Source organism: Myxocyprinus asiaticus, chromosome 28 (assembly GCF_019703515.2).
Source record: "Myxocyprinus asiaticus isolate MX2 ecotype Aquarium Trade chromosome 28, UBuf_Myxa_2, whole genome shotgun sequence".
Taxonomy (NCBI): Eukaryota; Metazoa; Chordata; class Actinopteri; order Cypriniformes; family Catostomidae; genus Myxocyprinus; species Myxocyprinus asiaticus.
In genome coordinates, this window is record NC_059371.1 from 18,852,466 (window position 1) to 18,871,444 (window position 18,979).

General features: G+C 35.8%; 3 protein-coding genes across 5 annotated transcripts; all 3 read left to right on the forward strand.

Annotated features, from left to right (window-relative positions):
• The first annotated feature begins 6,538 nt into the window (after positions 1-6,538).
• LOC127419256 (monoacylglycerol lipase ABHD6-like) lies at positions 6,539-9,174 on the forward strand. 2 transcript variants are annotated; one of them, XM_051660519.1, is made up of 9 exons: positions 6,539-6,566; positions 6,892-7,035; positions 7,264-7,420; positions 7,632-7,745; positions 7,892-8,024; positions 8,120-8,277; positions 8,378-8,432; positions 8,593-8,693; positions 8,803-9,174. In XM_051660519.1, exons 2-9 carry the CDS (start codon positions 6,917-6,919, stop codon positions 8,983-8,985), a joined length of 1,020 nt encoding a protein of 339 aa, XP_051516479.1. In that variant the 5' UTR covers positions 6,539-6,566; positions 6,892-6,916; the 3' UTR covers positions 8,986-9,174. The 2 variants fall into 2 exon arrangements, with proteins under 2 accessions (XP_051516479.1, XP_051516480.1); XM_051660520.1 differs by lacking the exon at positions 8,803-9,174 and having other exon boundaries at positions 8,567-8,627.
• A 1,361-nt stretch (positions 9,175-10,535) lies between these two features.
• On the forward strand, positions 10,536-15,036 carry LOC127419423 (BTB/POZ domain-containing protein KCTD6-like). 2 transcript variants are annotated; one of them, XM_051660793.1, is made up of 3 exons: positions 10,536-10,671; positions 11,714-11,804; positions 14,348-15,036. In XM_051660793.1, exons 2-3 carry the CDS (start codon positions 11,778-11,780, stop codon positions 15,032-15,034), a joined length of 714 nt encoding a protein of 237 aa, XP_051516753.1. In that variant the 5' UTR covers positions 10,536-10,671; positions 11,714-11,777; the 3' UTR covers positions 15,035-15,036. The 2 variants fall into 2 exon arrangements, with proteins under 2 accessions (XP_051516753.1, XP_051516754.1); XM_051660794.1 differs by having other exon boundaries at positions 10,539-10,676.
• A 1,540-nt stretch (positions 15,037-16,576) lies between these two features.
• Positions 16,577-18,566, forward strand: LOC127419424 (small integral membrane protein 4-like). Its single transcript, XM_051660795.1, is given in 2 exon segments — positions 16,577-16,730; positions 18,487-18,566. Coding segments are annotated over 2 exon segments (234 nt in total).
• Positions 18,567-18,979: the final 413 nt, after the last annotated feature.

The window sequence follows — 18,979 nt, forward strand, 5'->3', positions numbered from 1 at the left end:
CTACATTTAGCGTTAAAATGCTTCATGAATTACTCTTCGATAAAAATTTTAAGAGTCCTAAAATTAGGAGTGACACGCCCCTAATTTTTAAGAGTTGCTCCTAAATTTCTGCGTTAGGAGCTAAGAATTTTTGTGAATACGGGCCCTGACGTTTTGTACAAAGGCTTTAACATGGTCAATGTCACAGGTCTGCCTATTTGATAAGATACCTACAAATAACACAGAATCTTCAATATGTCTTCATTTTACATCATGGCATTTCTTTACTTGAAAGTTTTATCCTAAAACTTTGGTTATTCTTGGGTTAAAATTAGATTTTGAATCCCAGATTTTCAATGTGCACTCAAACTTTTGACCCAACTGTATTTGTAGTACAAGTAATTTCCAGTATCCTCTAAAAAAAACAATTTTTTTTTGTGGATTGGAGATTTTTGTGGATTGTTTCATAAACTGGAACAGAACAGAGCAATGAAAAATCTGTCAACTAATTGACTGTTGACAGTCAATTACCTTTTTCCACTACAAATTTCTTTTTGTGCAATGGAAATGTTGCCATGGATGTTAAAGGTTCTTTATGGAACCATGCATGATTTTTAAGATGCCCAATTTATTTGTTTTCCAGGTAACACTTTACAATAAGTTTCCATTTGTAGTTTATGCATTAGGTATCATGAATCAACAATTAACAATATATTTTTTTTTACAGCATTTATTAATCTTTATTGAATGTTAGCTAATAAAACTACAATTGTTCATTGTTAGTTCATCGAAGTTCAGTGTGCATTAACTAATGTTAATACAACTTTCGATTTAAAAAATGTATTATATTGAAACTGACATTAAGATTAATAAATGCTGTAAAAGTACTGTGCATTTTTGGTTAATGTTAACTAATGTTGTTAAATAATGTTAACAAATGGATCCTAATTGTAAAGTGTTACCATTTTCCATTAGTCAGGGACAAAGTGAGATCTTTTGAACTAATGAATTATGATGGTGGACTTCATTTACTTGTGATTGTTAATTAAATAACCAATCTGATACTGTAAAGAATGTTTTCATAGTTGTTATATCAACTTTGTTTCCATCCATTTAACTTTTCACAATAACCTTTTACTTGATTTTATGAGTTTCAACTCAATTTCCTTCTTCAGTAATTAAAAAAAAAAAAAAAAAAAAGTTAATAATGATTAATGAGGAGCATGTTTCAGAAAGCCCTTTCTATGTGTCAGTGCCAGCTGAAAGTCTCACACAGGGATAAATGGAACGGAGTGTCACTGGTATAAATTAACAATGTCTTTTAAGACTTTTTACATCATGCATGGAAGATATAGGAGAGTGTAAATTCTGATATTTGTGTATTTTGTGGTGTTTTCTACCCATATGTCATAATGTGATGAGTAATGTTTATGAGGATCCGTCGCAGCCAGAGATGGAAATAAACTTAACATCTGACAGCAGTGCTGAGCCAGTCTTCCTGTCTAATGCTAGTAAAATCATCAGCCATGGCCCAGGCCTGAGTAAGGACTTTCAAGGACAGAAAAATACATGTTACGTGGACTGCAGTAAAGCTGGTACAGTGCATCCGGAAAGTATTCACAGCGCTTCACTTTTTCCACATTTTGTTATGTTACAGCCTTATTCCAAAATGGATTAAATTCATAATTTTCCTCAAAATACTACAAACAATACCCCATAATGACAACGTGAAAGAAGTTTGTTTGAAATCTTTGCAAATTAAAATGCAAATTATAAAAAAAATTTAAAAAAAACACATGTACATAAGTATTCACAGCCTTTGCTCAATACTTTGTTGAAGCACCTTTGGCACCAGTTACAGCCTCAAGTCTTTTTGAGTATGATGCTACAAGCTTGGCACACCTATTTTTGGGCAGTTTCTCCCATTCTTCTTTGCAGAACCTCTCAAGCTCCATCAGGTTGGATGGGGAGCGTCGGTGCACAGCCATTTTCAGATCTCTCCAGAGATGTCCAATCGGGTTCAAGTATGGGCTCTGACTGGGCCACTCAAGGACATTCACAGAGTTGTCCCGGAACCACTCCTTTGTTATCTTGGCTGTGTGCTTAGGGTCATTGTCCTGTTGGAAGATGAACCTTCGCCTCAGTCTGAGGTCCAGAGTGCTCTGGAGCAGGTTTTCATCAAGGATGTCTCTGTACATTGCTGCATTCATCTTTCCCTCGATCCTGACTAGTCTCCCAGTTCCTGCCACTGAAAAACATCCCCACAGCATGATGCTGCCACCACCATGCTTCACTGTAGGGATGGTATTGGCCAGGTGATGAGCGGTGCCTGGTTTCCTCCAGACATGACACTTGCCGTTCAGGCCAAAGAGTTCAATCTTTGTTTCTCATGGTCTGAGAGTCCTTCAGGTGCCTTTTGGCAAACTCCAGGCGGGCTGTCATGTGCTTTTTACTGAGGAGTGGCTTCCGTCTGGCCCCTCTACCATACATGCCTGATTGGTGGAGTGCTGCAGAGATGGTTGTTCTTCTGGAAGGTTCTCCTCTCTCCACAGAGAAATGCTGGAGCTCTGTCAGAGTGACCATCGGGTTCATGGTCACTTCCCTGACTAAGGCCCTTCTCCACCGATCGCTCAGTTTGGCCAGGCGGCCAGCTCTAGGAAGAGTCCTGGTGGTTCCAAACTTCTTCCATTTACGGATGATGGAGGCCATTGTGCTCATTGGGACCTTCAGTGCTGCAGAAATTTTTCTGTACCCTTCCCCAGATCTGTGCCTCGATACAATCCTGTCTCGGAGGTCTACAGACAATTCCTTGGACTTCATGGCTTGGTTTGTGCTCTGACATGCACTGTTAACTGTGGGACCTTATATAGACAGGTGTGTGCCTTTCCAAATCATGTCCAATCAACTGAATTTACCACAAGTGGACTCCAATCAAGTTGTAGAAACATCTCAAGGATGATCAGTGGGAACAGGATGCACCTGAGCTCAATTTTGAGTGTCATGGCAAAGGCTGTGAATACTTATGTACATGTGATTTTTTTAGTTTTTTTTATTTTTAATAAATTTGCAGAGATTTCAAACAAACTTCTTTCACGTTGTCATTATGGGGTATTGTTTGTAGAATTTTGAGGAAAATAATTAATTTAATCCATTTTGGAATAAGGCTGTAACATAACAAAATGTGGAAAAAGTGAAGCGCTGTGAATACTTTCCGGATGCACTGTAAGTGCAGCTGGAAATAAGGACCAATATCAATACAGCCTTTAAAAAACAATCACTGTAATGTAGGGTGCAATGGGGCTAAAGGCACACCTTAAGGAAAATGTGCCTTTTGGTCACAAAAAATGTATCTTTTTATTGAATATTGATAGAGCAACATAATTTGTGTGAAAAGAAATACCCACACTTGGGGCAAAAGGCCCTCAGGGGGTTTATAGTGATATCATGTAGATATAGGGGCAATAGTTAAAGTGCAAAGTTTCAACTAATGCAAATAATTTTAGACAGCAAGATTTTTTTTAGTAAAAGAAAAATCACATAATTTAAATCACATTTGGCATTTCTTAACATCAAGTATTCTATAAACAAATTCATCATGTTGGGATTGTATCAGTCAATGAGCCCACTTTGAAAAATTTTCATAACAAATCTATCTCCCCCACTTAAGGAAAACAATGTTTTATTGGAGGCTTTTAGCCCCTGCAACAGGGGGGTTTTACCCGAAATACAATCCTTTGACTTACCGGACATTTATTGAAAAACTTGTGATTTTAACACTTCAACAAAACTGACAAAATAAGTATTTGGTCTCAAAATAAATTTTATAATTTCAGGGATATTCATTAGTTACATACATTTTAAAAATTATTAAACATTAGATGAAATTGCCTGAAAATCAACCTTTAGACATTACATGCAATGATCTCATGTATCAGGAAAATATTGCAGTGCATAGTGACATACAGGTGTTTAGGAAAATGCTGTGGTAGTTTTTAATGCTGTTTAGTGGAAGAAAATAAACCAAATGTGCTCTTTACTCTGGAGGCCTTTAGCCCTGTTGTACCCTACTAACATTGTACTATTAAGTATTATGTGTGCATGATATTTTTATTTTACAAATGTACTGCATATACAATGTACAATTGAAGTCAGAAGTTTACATACACTTAGGTTGAAGTCATTAAAAAAAAAAATGTAACCACTCCACAGATATTCATATTAGCAAACTATAGTTTTGGCAAGTTGTTTAGGACATGCACTTTGTGCATGACACTAGTAATAGTTCCAACAATTGTTTACAGACAGATTGTTTAACTTATAATTGACTATATCACAATTCCAGTGGGTCAGTAATTTACATACACTAAGTTAACTGTGCCTTTAAGCAGCTTGGAAAATTCCAGAAAATTATGCCAAGCATTTAGACAGTTAGCTAATTAGCTTCTGATAGGCTAATTGGCTAATTGGAGTCAATTGGAGGTGTACCTGTGGATGTATTTTAAGGCCTACCTTCAAACTCGGTGCCTCTTTGCTTGATATCATGGGAAAATCAAAAGAAATCAGCCAAGACCTCAGAAAAAAAATAAAAAAATAAAATAAAATAAAATCGTGGACCTCCACAAGTCTGGTTCATCCTTGGGAGCAATTTCCAAATGCCTGAAGGTACCACGTTCATCTGTACAAACAATAGTATGCAAGTATATACACCATGGGACCACGCAGCCATCATACCACTCAGGAAGAAAACGCATTCTGTCTCCTAGAGATGAACATAGTTTGGTGTGAAAAGTGCAAATCAATCCCAGAACAACAACAAAGGGCCTTGTGAAGATGCTGGAGGAAACAGGTAGACAAGTATCTATATCCACAGTAAAACAAGTCCTATATCGACAACCTGAAAGGCTGTTCATCAAGGAAGAAGCCACTGCCATGAAAAACCGCCATGAAAAAGCCAGTCTACAGCTTGCAAGTGCACATGGGGACAAACATCTTACTTTTTGGAGAAATTTCCTCTGGTCTGATGAAAGAAATTTAACTTTTTGGCCATAATGACCATCATTATGTTTGGAGGAAAAAGAGTGAGGCTTGCAGCCGAAGAACACCATCCCAACCGTGAAGCATGGGCATGGCAGCATCATGTTGTGGGGGTGCTTTGCTGCAGGAGGGACTGGTGCACTTTACAAAATAGATGGCATCATGAGGAAGGAACATTAAATTGTATATATTGAAGCAACATCTCAAGACATCAGCCATGAATAACGGTCGCAAATGGGTCTTCTAACTGGACAATGACCCCAAGCATACCTCCAAAGTTGTGGTAAAATGGCTTAAGGACAACAAAGTCAAGGTATTGGAGTGGCTATCACAAAGTCCTGACCTCAATCTGATGGAAAATTTGTGGGCAGAACTGAAAAAGCATGTGCGAGCAAGGAGGCCTACAAACCTGACTCAGTTAAACCAGTTCTGTCTGGAGGAATGGGCCAAAATTCCAGCAACTTATTGTGAGAAGCTTGTGGAAGGCTACCCAAAACGTTTGCCCCAAGTTAAACATTTTAAAGGAAATGCTACCAAATACTAAAAAAGTTTATGTAAACTTCTGACCCACTGGGAATGTGTTGAAAGAAATTAAATCTGAAATAAATCATTCTCTCAACTATTATTCTGACATTTCACATTCTTATAAGTAGTGATTCTAACTGACCTGAGACAGGGAATGTTTTCTATGATTAAATTTCAGACTTGTGAAAAACTGAGATTAAATGTATTTGGCTAGGGTGTATGTAAACTTCTGACTTCAACTGTATACAAAATATAGAGTGGGAAATTCTGTAACACTGCAATTAATTTTCAGTGTAAACTAGACACCTAATGAATGCAAAGTCAAGGTCTTGATTTTGAACAGAAATGAGTGTAGCTGCATTTTATTTTATAGGACGAAATGTTCTCTTTGTCAGCATGGACGGCCCCACCGTACCTTGTGAGAGGGTGTCAGTCATTCACATGGGCAGACATCAGTACTGGATCAACTATGTTGTTAAGGAAAGAGGAAAATACATAAACTATTAGCAGTGAAGTGGGGGGATGAGCATATTCCAGGATCTCCTTTTCATATCACTGTTCTATAAAATCCCATATCCCATGGAACTGTAAATCCTTGCAAGAACACTTGATTATTTTAGACATTATGATCTTAATACAGATATTCTGTAATTGGAGTCATGTAAAAAAGAAAAGTCTAAATTAAATGCAAAACATCTGTATAAGCTGTATATGTAGCATCTCACTCATGTCTTTTGAATGTATTTTTCTCTCTTAAATTGCACCCCCCCCCCCCGAACTGATTGATAGGTTGAAATCATTGGAGCACCATACATCACATGTTGTTTTCTCTGGATACCATCTGAGTGCTTATTGGCAAAGCAAGCTGCTGTCAGACTTATGAACTTATAAGGACAGATAATACATGGACTATAGCCATGATATCTGAATGGGAAATAGTTTTTTGTTTTTGTTTCTTTGTATCTATACTAATTGATAAAGTTGTTTATTATAACAATGATGTTAATGCTGGAATAACCTTATTTAAAGTAAGTTCATTGCTCTTAAACTGTTCCAAAATTATACAAACTGATCTGTTTGTCAAGTAATAAAATGAGTCATATAAATTTCATGCAGTGACAAGTAAAATAAAGGAATGAAATCATGGAAATTTAAATATTTTAAGCGCATGGTCAGATATCTGGGTTACATCTATTGATTAGACACAAACAGATGCTGCCAAACCTTCCCCCATCATTCATTCTCTATTAATCTGACCAATGCATATGGTGACTATAGCAGAACAGTAGTTTTCTGCTATTGTGCAGTTTTACATCATTTTCTAAAATTTTTAATGCATGACAATCTTTTAAGCTCTAGGTAAAAACAGAGAATCACCATGGATCTGGATATGCTCAATATGTTTGCCATTGCTGCAGGGACTCTTGCGATCCCTATCCTTCTATTTATGGCATCCTTCATGCTGTGGCCATCATCACTCATCAAAGTCTATTACTGGTAAATACCACTTTAAAATACTATATTAATACTAGCTACTATAGTTTACAATCAGTTATAACTGTACAAATGCATTCATTTATTTAGATTTTTTTTTCTGTTATGCATTTTTACTTGTTTTTTATTTTATTGTACCAACAGGTATACAGTACAAATGCATACCAAAGCATTTGAATGCACATATTTTTGTTCATATTTCTGACCCATTAACACACCTGTGTTTTGGAGGTACTGGAGGCGAACGCTGGGTCTACAGGTGCGCTATGCAGACTGTGGTGGCTATCGCTTCTGTTACTCATACAGGGGAAAATCAGGCCACAGACCCTCTATACTCATGCTGCATGATTTCTCTGCTCACAAGGACACATGGCTCCCGATGGTGAAGGTATAGTATGTTTACAAGGCTTTGGTATAAGCATGGATTAAATAGGGAGATTTTTTTTTTTTTTTTTTTTTTGTATTAAAGGTGGGGAAATGCTATTACCTGTGTGATATAACCCAATTTAATCCCTACATGTAAAGAGTGAAAATACCATGGATTTTGTTCCTTATTACAGCATTTCAAAACACAGGGTTTGTGTCTTCATTCTAAACAGTACCTTCCCAAACATCTCCACCTGCTATGTGTTGACATGCCAGGGCATGAGGGTACAACACGAACCAACACAGATGACTATTCTATCCAGGGTCAGGCCAAGAGAATACGACAGGTAATGGCGGGCTGGATATATGATTAAATATTTCCATTAAACATACTTCTTAGACTTGAAATGGCACCCTAATACAGTATTTTTTAAATGAATCTTGCATGTTTGTCTTGGATGTGAAATGCTAATGATTTTTACACCACTTTCAGTTTGTAGAGGCCATTCAACTTAACAGAAAACCCTTCCATCTGGTGGGCACTTCAATGGGTGGGACAGTGGCAGGCGTGTATGCAGCCTGCTATCCTTCAGATCTCTGCAGTATGACCCTCATCTGCCCAGCCGGTCAGTCAATATATTTTGAATCCTACAAAATATAGGGCAAGCAGAAAATATAACAACAGTTACTCCCTAAAATCATTCCTGCATATTTTGTGAAGGTCTGAAGAACCCAAATAAAAGCAAGTTTGAATGTCAGATGCATGATGTGGAGCACAGCCACTACAGTATGAACATTCCACTCATTCCTTCCACCCCAGAGGAGATGGAAGAGATGCTGAAACTCTGCTCTCATGTGCGATTCAGAGTGCCTCAACAGGTGAGAGACATTGTTTTGCAGACTCAGTGTTCACTGTTCAGTAACCCAGGACACCCAGACACAGCTTCACACAGTGTGTTACAATTACCTTCCATTCCAGATTCTTCAAGGACTGGTGGATGTACAGATACCACACAATGACTTTTATCATGAGGGTCAGTATAAATATACTTGCTGATATTGCATTATTACACTTTGCGCAACAATATTAATAATAATTTTTAAAAAAAGATTTAAAAATGTTCAGATTTTCTGTTGTTTTGCATAACTGTTCTTACTTTGCCTGAAGTAACTTCTCTCCAAACACCACCATAGTGTTTATGGAAATTATGAGTGAACACTCTAAATATGCCTTACATGAGCATATACACCAAATAACTACCCCTTTGCAAATCATCTGGGGCAAACAGGACCAGGTAGGCTATGTGTTGAAAGCATGCATATCTATAACCTATAGAGAGTTCACACACATGCATACAGTTCACAAATACATTAATGCAAACATATTCCTGTCTTTATTGTCAGGTAGTGGATGTGTCCGGGGCAGCCATGCTTGTGGAGGCTCTTCAAGGCTGTCGTGTTGATCTGCTGGAAAACTGTGGCCATTCTGTGGTGATGGAGCGACCACGCCAGACAGCCAAGCTTATTTTAGATTTTATTATCTCTCAGCAGAGCACCGCGAGTGCAAGCACCAAAAAAAAATCCTGAGATGTCTATCGAGCTAAATATTGTGTGATACTTGTGTTTAAAGCGCTAGACTCAAAGTTATAGTACACAATATAGAGCAGCATTGTTTTTGTAGTCTAGCTTTTATGATACACTATTAAGCTGAAATGTAATTAAAGCTATTAAACAAGGTTGCACTATCAAATACATAACAATACATTAACTTAGTGATGCATATATATAAATAATAATATTCATATTAGAATATTAATATTCATTAGCAATCATTTTACAGCATATACATACAAACATCTTTAAGATCAATTACAGAAACTAATCCATCTAACAAAAAATTATTGTGGTGGTACCATCATACAGTGATGGTGTCAAATTGTAATACCACAGTTTTGAAATACCTTAGTACCAGGGTTGGGAGGGTTACTTTTGAAATGTATTCCACTACAGATTACAGAATACATGCTGTCAAATGTAATTTGTAATGTATTCTGATAGATTACTCAAGGTCAGTAACATAAATACTTTGGATTACTTCTTCAGCACTGGTAGATTTTTTCACTTGTTTTGACTATAAAAACTCTGCCAGTACAGTAAGACAAAATACACATGTTAAAAATACATTCTCCTAAAAACCTAAATATCTTATGCAGTGTTGTTTCTAAAACAAGATAAATCAAACTAATTTTGTTTTAAGGATTTTTAGATATTTTTACAGGAAAACAATAAAAACATTATTATCAGGAATATGATTTTTGCCCTAATATCAAAGGTCTTACTAGAAAAAAAAGAAATTATGATCCAATGTGAATTTTCTTGATAAAAAATATGATCGTGCCTGGTAACATGTGCATGTAAAATGGCTAGAAATAGCATTTTAGTTTAGCGTAAAGCTGACAATTTACACACGGTTTATTTCTATTTCTTCTGCTCCAAACTTACTTCAAACTTACTTCTCTGTCTGCTCGTATGAATGTCACACATCATAAGAAAGTGTTTCACCGCTGTTCAAATGCACTTTGGATCACATCATTTATATGTATAAATGTTTTCCATCTGAAAGGACTAAATATTAAATGAAACAAATGACAATAAAATGCAAAGTAATCTCTTCTGTAATCAAAATACTTTTGAATGTAACTGTATTCTAATTACCAATGATTTAAATTGTAACTGTAGTGGAATACAGTTACTTATATTTTGTATTTTAAATATGTAATCCCGTTACAAGTATTTCGTTACTACACAACCCTGCTTAGTACTGAATAGTATATCATGGTAAATTACTATGGTATGTACGTGGTATTCCATTGTACTTCAAAGAATACCAAGGTACTACCATGTTATGTGTCCACAAAACCATGGTATTAAAAATGCACCATGTACAAAAAACAAAAACAAACTTTTTGTTACTTTTTTGTATGTGCAATTATGCCTTTAAATACAACTTATGTAGTGATGTGATATTTGCAAGACAAATCCTGTCACCTGATTTGAAATAAATAATTATTTATTTAGCAGTTCTTTTGACTCTCTCTGACATTTGCACAAGCTTCAACACAAAGCATAGTTGTTGTTTTGAACAGATGTATTGTAAGTCACGTGACAGTGCGGCTCCTGAGTTCTCGGCTCAGCTAATAGTTTTTCTGCTGCACAGCATCATCAAACACAACGATCGGTGTTAGATTAACAGACAAACAGCACTAAAGATCGGTAAGGTGTGGTTAACTAATTTCTTTTAACAGAAAATACGCCAGTTTTATATATTCATGTTTATATGTTTATTCATTTCATTCGTGGTTAGCAGGGAGCTAGCTGGATATTATAGCTTGGTGGTAGCTGGCTAGCAAGTGTAACTAGAGAAAACCTTCAACCAAATAAAACGTGTCAGTGCTTTTAATAACACATCAGGTACAAACGGGGGACGTTTTAAAAGTATTTCAGGAATAACAGCTTGTAATAACGTTGCAGAAAGCCTATTTATTATATCACCTGATTTACCAAAACTGCTAGCATGAAATTAGGTACTGTATCTAAATCATTTGGCTTGCTGGAATAAACATTAAAGAATCTTACATTAATTTCATGATATGTTGTATGATTCCTTATGATTGAACTTCATTATGATTTCCGCTGTGTGAAATCAAATGTATAAGTCTCGTTATACATACACTACCGGTCAAAAGTTTTGAAACACTTGACTGAAATGTTTCTCATGATCTTAAAAATCTTTTGATCTGAAGGTGTATGTTTAAATGTTTGAAATTAGTTTTGTAGACAAAAATATAATTGTGCCAACATATTAATTTAATTCATTATAAAACTAAACGTTTATTTAAAAAAAAAAAAAAAAAGTTTTTGAAATGGATGACTTGGACCAAATAATAAAGAAAAGCAGCCAATAAGTGCCCAACATAGATGGGAACTCCTTCAATACTGTTTAAAAAGCATCCCAGGGTGATACCTCAAGAAGTTGGTTGAGAAAATGTCAAGAGTACATGTCTGCAAATGTTAACACTTTGAAGATGCTAAAATATATCACAGTTTTGATTTATTTTGGATTTTGTTTAGTCTCAACATAATTCTCATAGTTCCATTTATGTTATTCCATAGTTTTGATGACTTTACTATTATTCTAAAATGTAAAAAAAATAAATAAAAAAATAATAAAGAATGAGTAAGTGACCCTAAACTTTTGAATGGTAGTGTAATTAAGTTCCTTAAATTAATGAGGAATTTTTGTCTTCCTTTGCAGGTCTCATCAAGTATAATATCTGAACATCTTCTGTAGGTCAGACCGGTCTATCAATCCTTATCAAATGGATAATGGGGACTGGGGGCAGAGGGTATGTGGAGTCATCTTCAAGCAAAGCTTAAAGGAATATTCCAGGTTCAATACAAGTTAAGCTCAGCCGACAGCATTTGTGTATAATGTTGATTACCACAAAAGTTTATTTCCACTCGTCCCTCCTTTTCTTAAAAAAATAAATAAATAAAACAAGCAATAGTGAGGCACTTACAATGGAAGTGAATGGGGTCAATTTTTGGAGTCTTTAAGAAGAAATGTGAAGCTTATAATTTTATAAAAGCACTTGCATTAATTCTTCTGTTAAAACTTGTGTATTATTTGAGCTGTAAAGTTGTTTAAATTGTCATTTTTACAGTCATTTTAGGGTTTGTTGACATTACATCATCATCATGGCAGAGATGTAAAATTGGCTATAACTTTACACAGAAAAGCTTAGTAAGTGATTTTATCACACTAATATCATGTTAACACACATATTGTTTATGTCTTGTGGCTATACTTTTGAAACAGTGAGTATTTTAACGTTTGCGGATTGGCCTCATTCACTTCCATTGTAAGTGACTCACTGTAACTCAGATTTGTACTTTTTTTTTTTATAGAAAAGATTAATTTTTGTTGTAATCAATTATGCCACAAATGCTGTTGATTGAGCTTAAATTGTATTGAACCCGGAACATTACTTTAAGTGTTTTTTTTTTTTACCTTTATGCAACTCATTTGTATATTTGCTTAAAGGTGAAGTGTGTAATTTTTAGTTGTTTAAATACTTGTATCCCAACTTGTTATGCAGAGACAACTTTAAACAAAACATAAACAAAACTTTGTATCACTTTTTAAAACTGCACTGCAGAACTTTGTGCTTTCTAGTGATATCTGTGGTTAACACCTAAAATTGCAAACAACTTGCGGAGGAACATTTTATGTCTGTTGTGATTGGGCACTGCTCTGATGATGGATATCATGGTTTGATGGCTCAGAGATATTTACCTGCAGAGCAGAAGTCATGACATGCTATTTTCATGTTGATATTATGTTATTCTTTTAAACATTTATAACCAAGATATTACTTACTTTGAGGAAGATGAACAACACTCTTAATTACATATTTTAATATGATTATTCAAGTGTATTTTCCACTACACATTAGTGTTTGTATTGTACTACACATATCAGTTTATGGGGTGAAACTCATGAAATGGCTGATATGAGTTCGATTGAAGACACTTATTTTTATATTACAATCTACAGCCTAAGTGGACAATGCAAGTGAACCATAATATTATTATTAAAACAAGGATTCAATAATGGTAGGGGATGAAATTACTTTATTGACCATGAAAATAATAAGCAGAAATCTGCAATATAATAACTACAATATTTTTATTTATTTTTTTCATGTTCAGTTGTTATAGAGAGATGGTTACAAACTAAATGAATTAATTGCCTATACATTCCTGTGCTATGAAATCGGTACATCATAAACAACTTTAGGTGAGTACATTTGTTGTGAACTACCTTGTACCTATAGTGGCTTTTAGATGAAATTTTAAATTGTCTACTCTGTTTAGACTATAAAAGGACAATCAAATATGACAACAACTTGGGCATTTGATAACAGCTTATGCATTTCTGCGACTGGGGTAAAAGAAGTAAGAAAACAGTGGCACACACACACTTAGGGAGGGACACACATACTCTGAGAACCTCGAAATGGCGCAAGAACGATTGATGTATGCCTTCGATTTCGCACCAAATCCGACCCAACAGCTCTAAATAAAAATCATTATTGTAGGCTTACTGTAGTGAATTGGGGTAAGACAAGACATGGTTTTGAACATGGATTCTTTATAATGAACTTTTGTTAATTGTAACCATATAAATCTGACATAGTGCAGCTTTAAATGACACACTTCTCCTTTAAAAGAATAGTTAACCCAAAATTGTAATTCTCCAATCATTTACTCACCTTTATGCTGTCTTAAACATGTATGACTTTCTTTCTTCTGTGGAACACGAGCAAAGATATTTGAATATGTATACGAGGTGTTTTTGTAGATACAAAGCACGTCAGTGCGGTCCAACACTTTCAAGCTCCAAAAGGGACACAAAGGTAGCATAAAGGTAATCCATACAATAATCCATGACTTCTGAAGGAAATTGATCAGTTTTGAGTGAGAAACATACCAAAATGTATCCCCATTTTTACAATAAATTTTGCCATCTTCAGTCTCCTTGGTGTGATCATGATTTGAACCTCGATTACATTGCACTTGATGCATACATGAAGTGTAAGACATGGATTAAAAAGGTTGTTTAGATTACCATTATGCTGCCTTTCTATACTTTATGGAGCTTGGAAGTGTTGGACCCTATTGACTTGCATTGTAAGGATAAACATAAATGTCTATCAAAAAAAATCTTTGTTTGTGTTCCGAAGAAAGAAAGTCATATGAGTTTGAGTCAGCATAAGGGTAGGTAAATGATTTTTGCGTGAACTATTTCTTTCAGTATTTTAAATATTATGCATATGTTGGGATGTTTAGATGACATCATCTTTCTGTGTTTGTCCATATTCTTTAGTTGACTCTCCCAGTCACCTTAAATGTTGGAGGTCATCTCTACACCACCTCTGTCTCCACTCTACAACGTTATCCAGATTCCATGCTGGGGGCCATGTTCCGCGGCGACTTCCCCACCACACGGGACGCTCACGGCAACTACTTCATAGATCGGGACGGGACTCTTTTCCGCTACATATTAAACTTCCTACGCACATCCGAGCTCACTCTTCCTGTTGACTTCATGGAGGTGGACCTTCTGCGTAAAGAAGCTGACTTCTATCAGATTGAGCCATTAATTCAATGCCTCAATGACCCAAAGCCTCTCTACCCTCTGGACACCTTTGAACAGGTGGTGGAGTTGTCCAGCACTCGCAAGCTCTCTAAGTACTCAAACCCCGTAGCAGTTATTATCACACAACTAACCATAACCACCAAGGTTCACTCACTGCTCGAGGGAATATCTAACAACTTCACCAAATGGAACAAACACATGATGGACACCAGAGACTGTCAGGTGTCTTTCACCTTTGGACCATGTGACCACCATCAAGAGGTGTCTCTTAGGGTCCACCTCATGGACTACATCACTAAACAGGGATTCACCATTCGGAACACACGAGTGCACCACATGAGTGAGCGTGCCAATGAAAATACAGTGGAGCATCATTGGACTTTCTGCAGGCTAGCTTATAAAGTAGAGGATTGACCAGTTCATGAATGTGAACTGTGGAACTGCCATTTTAAATGTGGTCACTGCTGTTTCCAGTGCTCAGTTTTAATCTGTATAAATTCCATTATCAATTGGGACCAAGCTCATTTATGATAGGAAAATAAAAAAAGAATGAATTATAAATGATTACATAATGCAATGCAGAATATTATTAAAGGAATAGTTCACCCAAAAATGAAAATTCTCTCATCATTTACTCACCCTCATGCCATCCCAGATTTGTATGACTTTCTTCTGCAGAACACAAATGTTGGTTTTTAGAAGAATATTCAATGCAAGTGAATGGGTACCAAAATAAAATTAAGCTCCAAAAAGCACATAAAGGCAGCATAAAATGTATCCATATGACTCCAATGGTTAAATCCATATCTTCAGAAGTGGTATGACTGGTGTGGGTCAGACACAGATCAATATTTAAGTCCTTTTTACTATAAATTCACCTCCCTGCCCAGTAGATGGTGATATGCAAGAATAATGTCTCCAAAAACAACAGAGGAATATGAAAGTGGAGATTTATAGTAAAAAAGGACTTAAATATTGATCTGTTTCTTACCCACACTTAACATATCACTCCTGACGACATGGATTTAACTACTGGAGTCATATGGATTACTATTATGCTGCCTTTATGTGCTTCAAAAGTTTGGTCGCCATTCACTTGCATCGTGAGGACCTAAAGAGTTGAGATATTCTTCTAAAAATCTTAATTTGTGTTCAGCAGAAGAAACAAAGTCACATCTTGGATGGCATGAGAGTAAGTAAATGCTAAGCTAATTTATTTTATTTTTTTTGGTTTAATTATTCCTTTAAGTCTAACATGCATCATTATTATGATAAAATATGAACACGTTTGCAATACATATACAAAGGACACCCAAGATATTTACAGTAATATATGAAAACCATTACTTCAATTGTGTAGACAAATTAGAATCACCTGAAATTATGTTACAGGTATTCATCCCATCAGGTTATAATTCTGTCCAACATTGTACACCACGTGCAATATCAGTATGATAACATGCTTGTATTTCTAAGACATTCTTTAAGTATTAATTGTCAGCATGCTGTAATGAATGTCCCTGATTTGTTGCATCGCTCTACCACAAAATATAATAATATATGAACAGTAATATAATAATCAAAAATAGTCAGCGGTCATATTGTGGTAAGTCTCCGCTGCAAATAACTAAATATCTTAATCATAGAGAGTCCCATTTCAAAGTTGCCCTGAATTCATTTCAGAAATGAATTGATTTTAAATCAAACATGTGTGATTTATGTTGAAAAACATAAAAGTTTCTTAGTCTTCATGTAGTAAATGAGCACCCATAAAAAATCAGCAGACCTAATAGAGCACACCAGCATTGACGTTTACACCGCCATGTTTTCCTTCACTGCCAATGCAGCTGCAACATGCCATCAACTTGAAGGGCATAATTGTTCTAATGTTGTGTTGACAATTATTGTGAGCATGCAATAATAATAGTATTATTGGTAATATTTTTAAAGCAAAAGATGTTTAGAAAAAGTCGGAACATAAAAAATATATTAAGTCTTGTACCGGGAAAAAGATGATTTGGGACATACAGATTCTTGCCCTAGTTCTTTTGTATCAGAGGTGTCATGGAATGGATCATGATTAATGTGAGGATAGGAAGAGAAACATTTTGTAAGTATGTTAAAGGTGCTATTTGTAAGATTGACAACAAGCGTTTGAAATGGGTATTGCAGTCCAAATTAAAAATATTGGAAAGTTGTCTGCTCTGCCCCAGACTCAAAGCTCATGCGGGTTGCCAGAATTTGCCAACTCAGCATCTGTTTTAAAAGATTTCTGAGCTTTAAGATGTTTCCATCTTCCAAAGGCATCTGCAGTATTTATCCTTGTTTTACTGCACCCCTGGTCATGGTGGTTTTTAGACAGATGGCGAGGCTTTTTAGGTCGGGTGGAATCTGTTATCTCTGATCCAGTTCATTTGCTGGCTTCCATGGCTGCAACATGCAGTGTTGTTTGCCTGCAAACTTGTTCAAATCTGGCAACCCGGCGGTGTCGAAATACTATTGGTGAGTGGGCAGTGGGTGGGATCATACAAGCCAAAACATAAACAGAAATTCCATCCCGGAATGGAATCTTCAAAGTAGAATATACTGGCTGTAGCATTGGTATTGGAGAAGCCAGTATTTCAACTTAGCATGTTTCCAAATTCTCTAATGACATATTATGGTCATTTTATGATTTAGTACAGTAAAAATATTACATATCGCACCTTTAAGTCAAATAATTCTGTATATATCCACGCCCCTTATTTTTAAGTGTTTCTGTGCATCATTCTCATTGCACAATCTGGTCACTTTTTATTATGATGCGAAAGATTTCAAACATGTACATATTGGTGGATACGAAATAATCTTCAAATTTTGCATACAGATATGAATGTAAGTGTAATAATTCCCTTTTCTTAAGCAATGTACTCTTCTTTTTTTCAGACAAACCATTTAAAAATTTAAACAAATAGCTTTTTTTTTTTTTCAACAGAAAAGATGTTTTAGTTGATTTCGAAATCTTAAAACATTTGTAAATCTACAAAACAACTTAAAACAGGGTTTAGAAGACATTACCTTTGCTTTATGCAAATGACATTTCTCAAGAAGAGAAAAACATTTATGCCGCACCTGTAAAGATTTGGACCCAGGTTTCTATGTTTTTAATCCCCTTTTCTCCCAATTTGGAATGCCCAATTCCCACTACTTACTATGTCCTCGTGGTGGTGCGGTTACTCACCTCAATCCGGGTGGCAGAGGATAAGTCTCAGTTGCCTCCGCTTCTGAGACAGTCAATCCGTGCATCTTATCACATGGCTCGCTGTGCATGACACCGCGGAGACTCACAGCATGTGGAGGCTCATGCTGTTCTCCGCGATCCACGCACAACTTAACCCATTGAGAGCAAGAACCACTAATCGTTACCTCATGCGACTCTACCATCCCTAGCAACCGGGCCAATTTGGTTGCTTAGGAGACCTGGCTGGAGTCGCTCAGCACGCCCTGGATTCGAACTCATGACTCCAGGGGTGGTAGTCAGTGTTAATACTCACTGAGCTACCCAGTACCCATCCCAGGTTTCTATGTTAATATTTGATGCATTTCATAAAATGATTGCATCAAATAAATTTTATGACCGTTATGATCCTGTTTCTGGACTCTTAACACTAGCTTTAACTGATGACACTTATTTGGTCACTTATTAGCTGTACAGGTGGTGCATTTGTGTTTATCCATACAATGTAGTTACTGAACGATGATTTACTCATTAAAATCTGTGAAACAAAAATATAAATGAATTACATCACTTTACATAATGCGAATCTATGTAGAACTTGGAATTGGTTTTGTTATGAATAAATGGATATTGTTGTGTGCCTCTACAGATGATGTCTACAGAAGAAAGCAATCAGAGAGGGAATATCAACAGAAAATTGACAAGGGTTTGATTGTCCTCACTGAGTGAAGACAAATTAAAATCATGGGACTTCATTAGAAAACACTGGATATACCACATGATCAATATGAAGAGACTGAGACAAATACCCATTTTGGACCTGCTGTTGTGGTCAAATATAATAAAAACTGATATTTATTCAAATATTAATGTTGTTATACAAACACACTTGTATTTCTGCAAAACAGTGATACTGGAAAATTAACATCAATTGCAAGGCATTTCTGAAATGGACTGCATCACAATAGGAGCAGACTAAGCAGATCTATCTCCTGTAACAAAATATTGACTGTAAATGTGTTTTTCCATAAAGAAGATGACATCTTTTGTATTTTCTAAATTAGATTGACAATAAAAATGTCTGTTTGTTCTGTAATTAATAATACATGTCTATTCTTCTAAAATGTTGGAAAAGGCCAGTA

Coding starts and splice junctions, on each gene's coding strand:
- LOC127419423 (XM_051660793.1), top strand. CDS start 11,778: ATGGATAATGGGGACTGGGGGCAGAGG. Junction 11,805..14,347: donor ATGGGGACTGGGGGCAGAGG/GTATGTGGAGTC, acceptor CATATTCTTTAG/TTGACTCTCCCAGTCACCTT.
- LOC127419256 (XM_051660519.1), top strand. CDS start 6,917: ATGGATCTGGATATGCTCAATATGTTTGCCATTGCTGCAGGGACTCTT. Junction 8,025..8,119: donor GACCCTCATCTGCCCAGCCG/GTCAGTCAATAT, acceptor TATTTTGTGAAG/GTCTGAAGAACCCAAATAAA. Junction 8,278..8,377: donor GATTCAGAGTGCCTCAACAG/GTGAGAGACATT, acceptor CTTCCATTCCAG/ATTCTTCAAGGACTGGTGGA.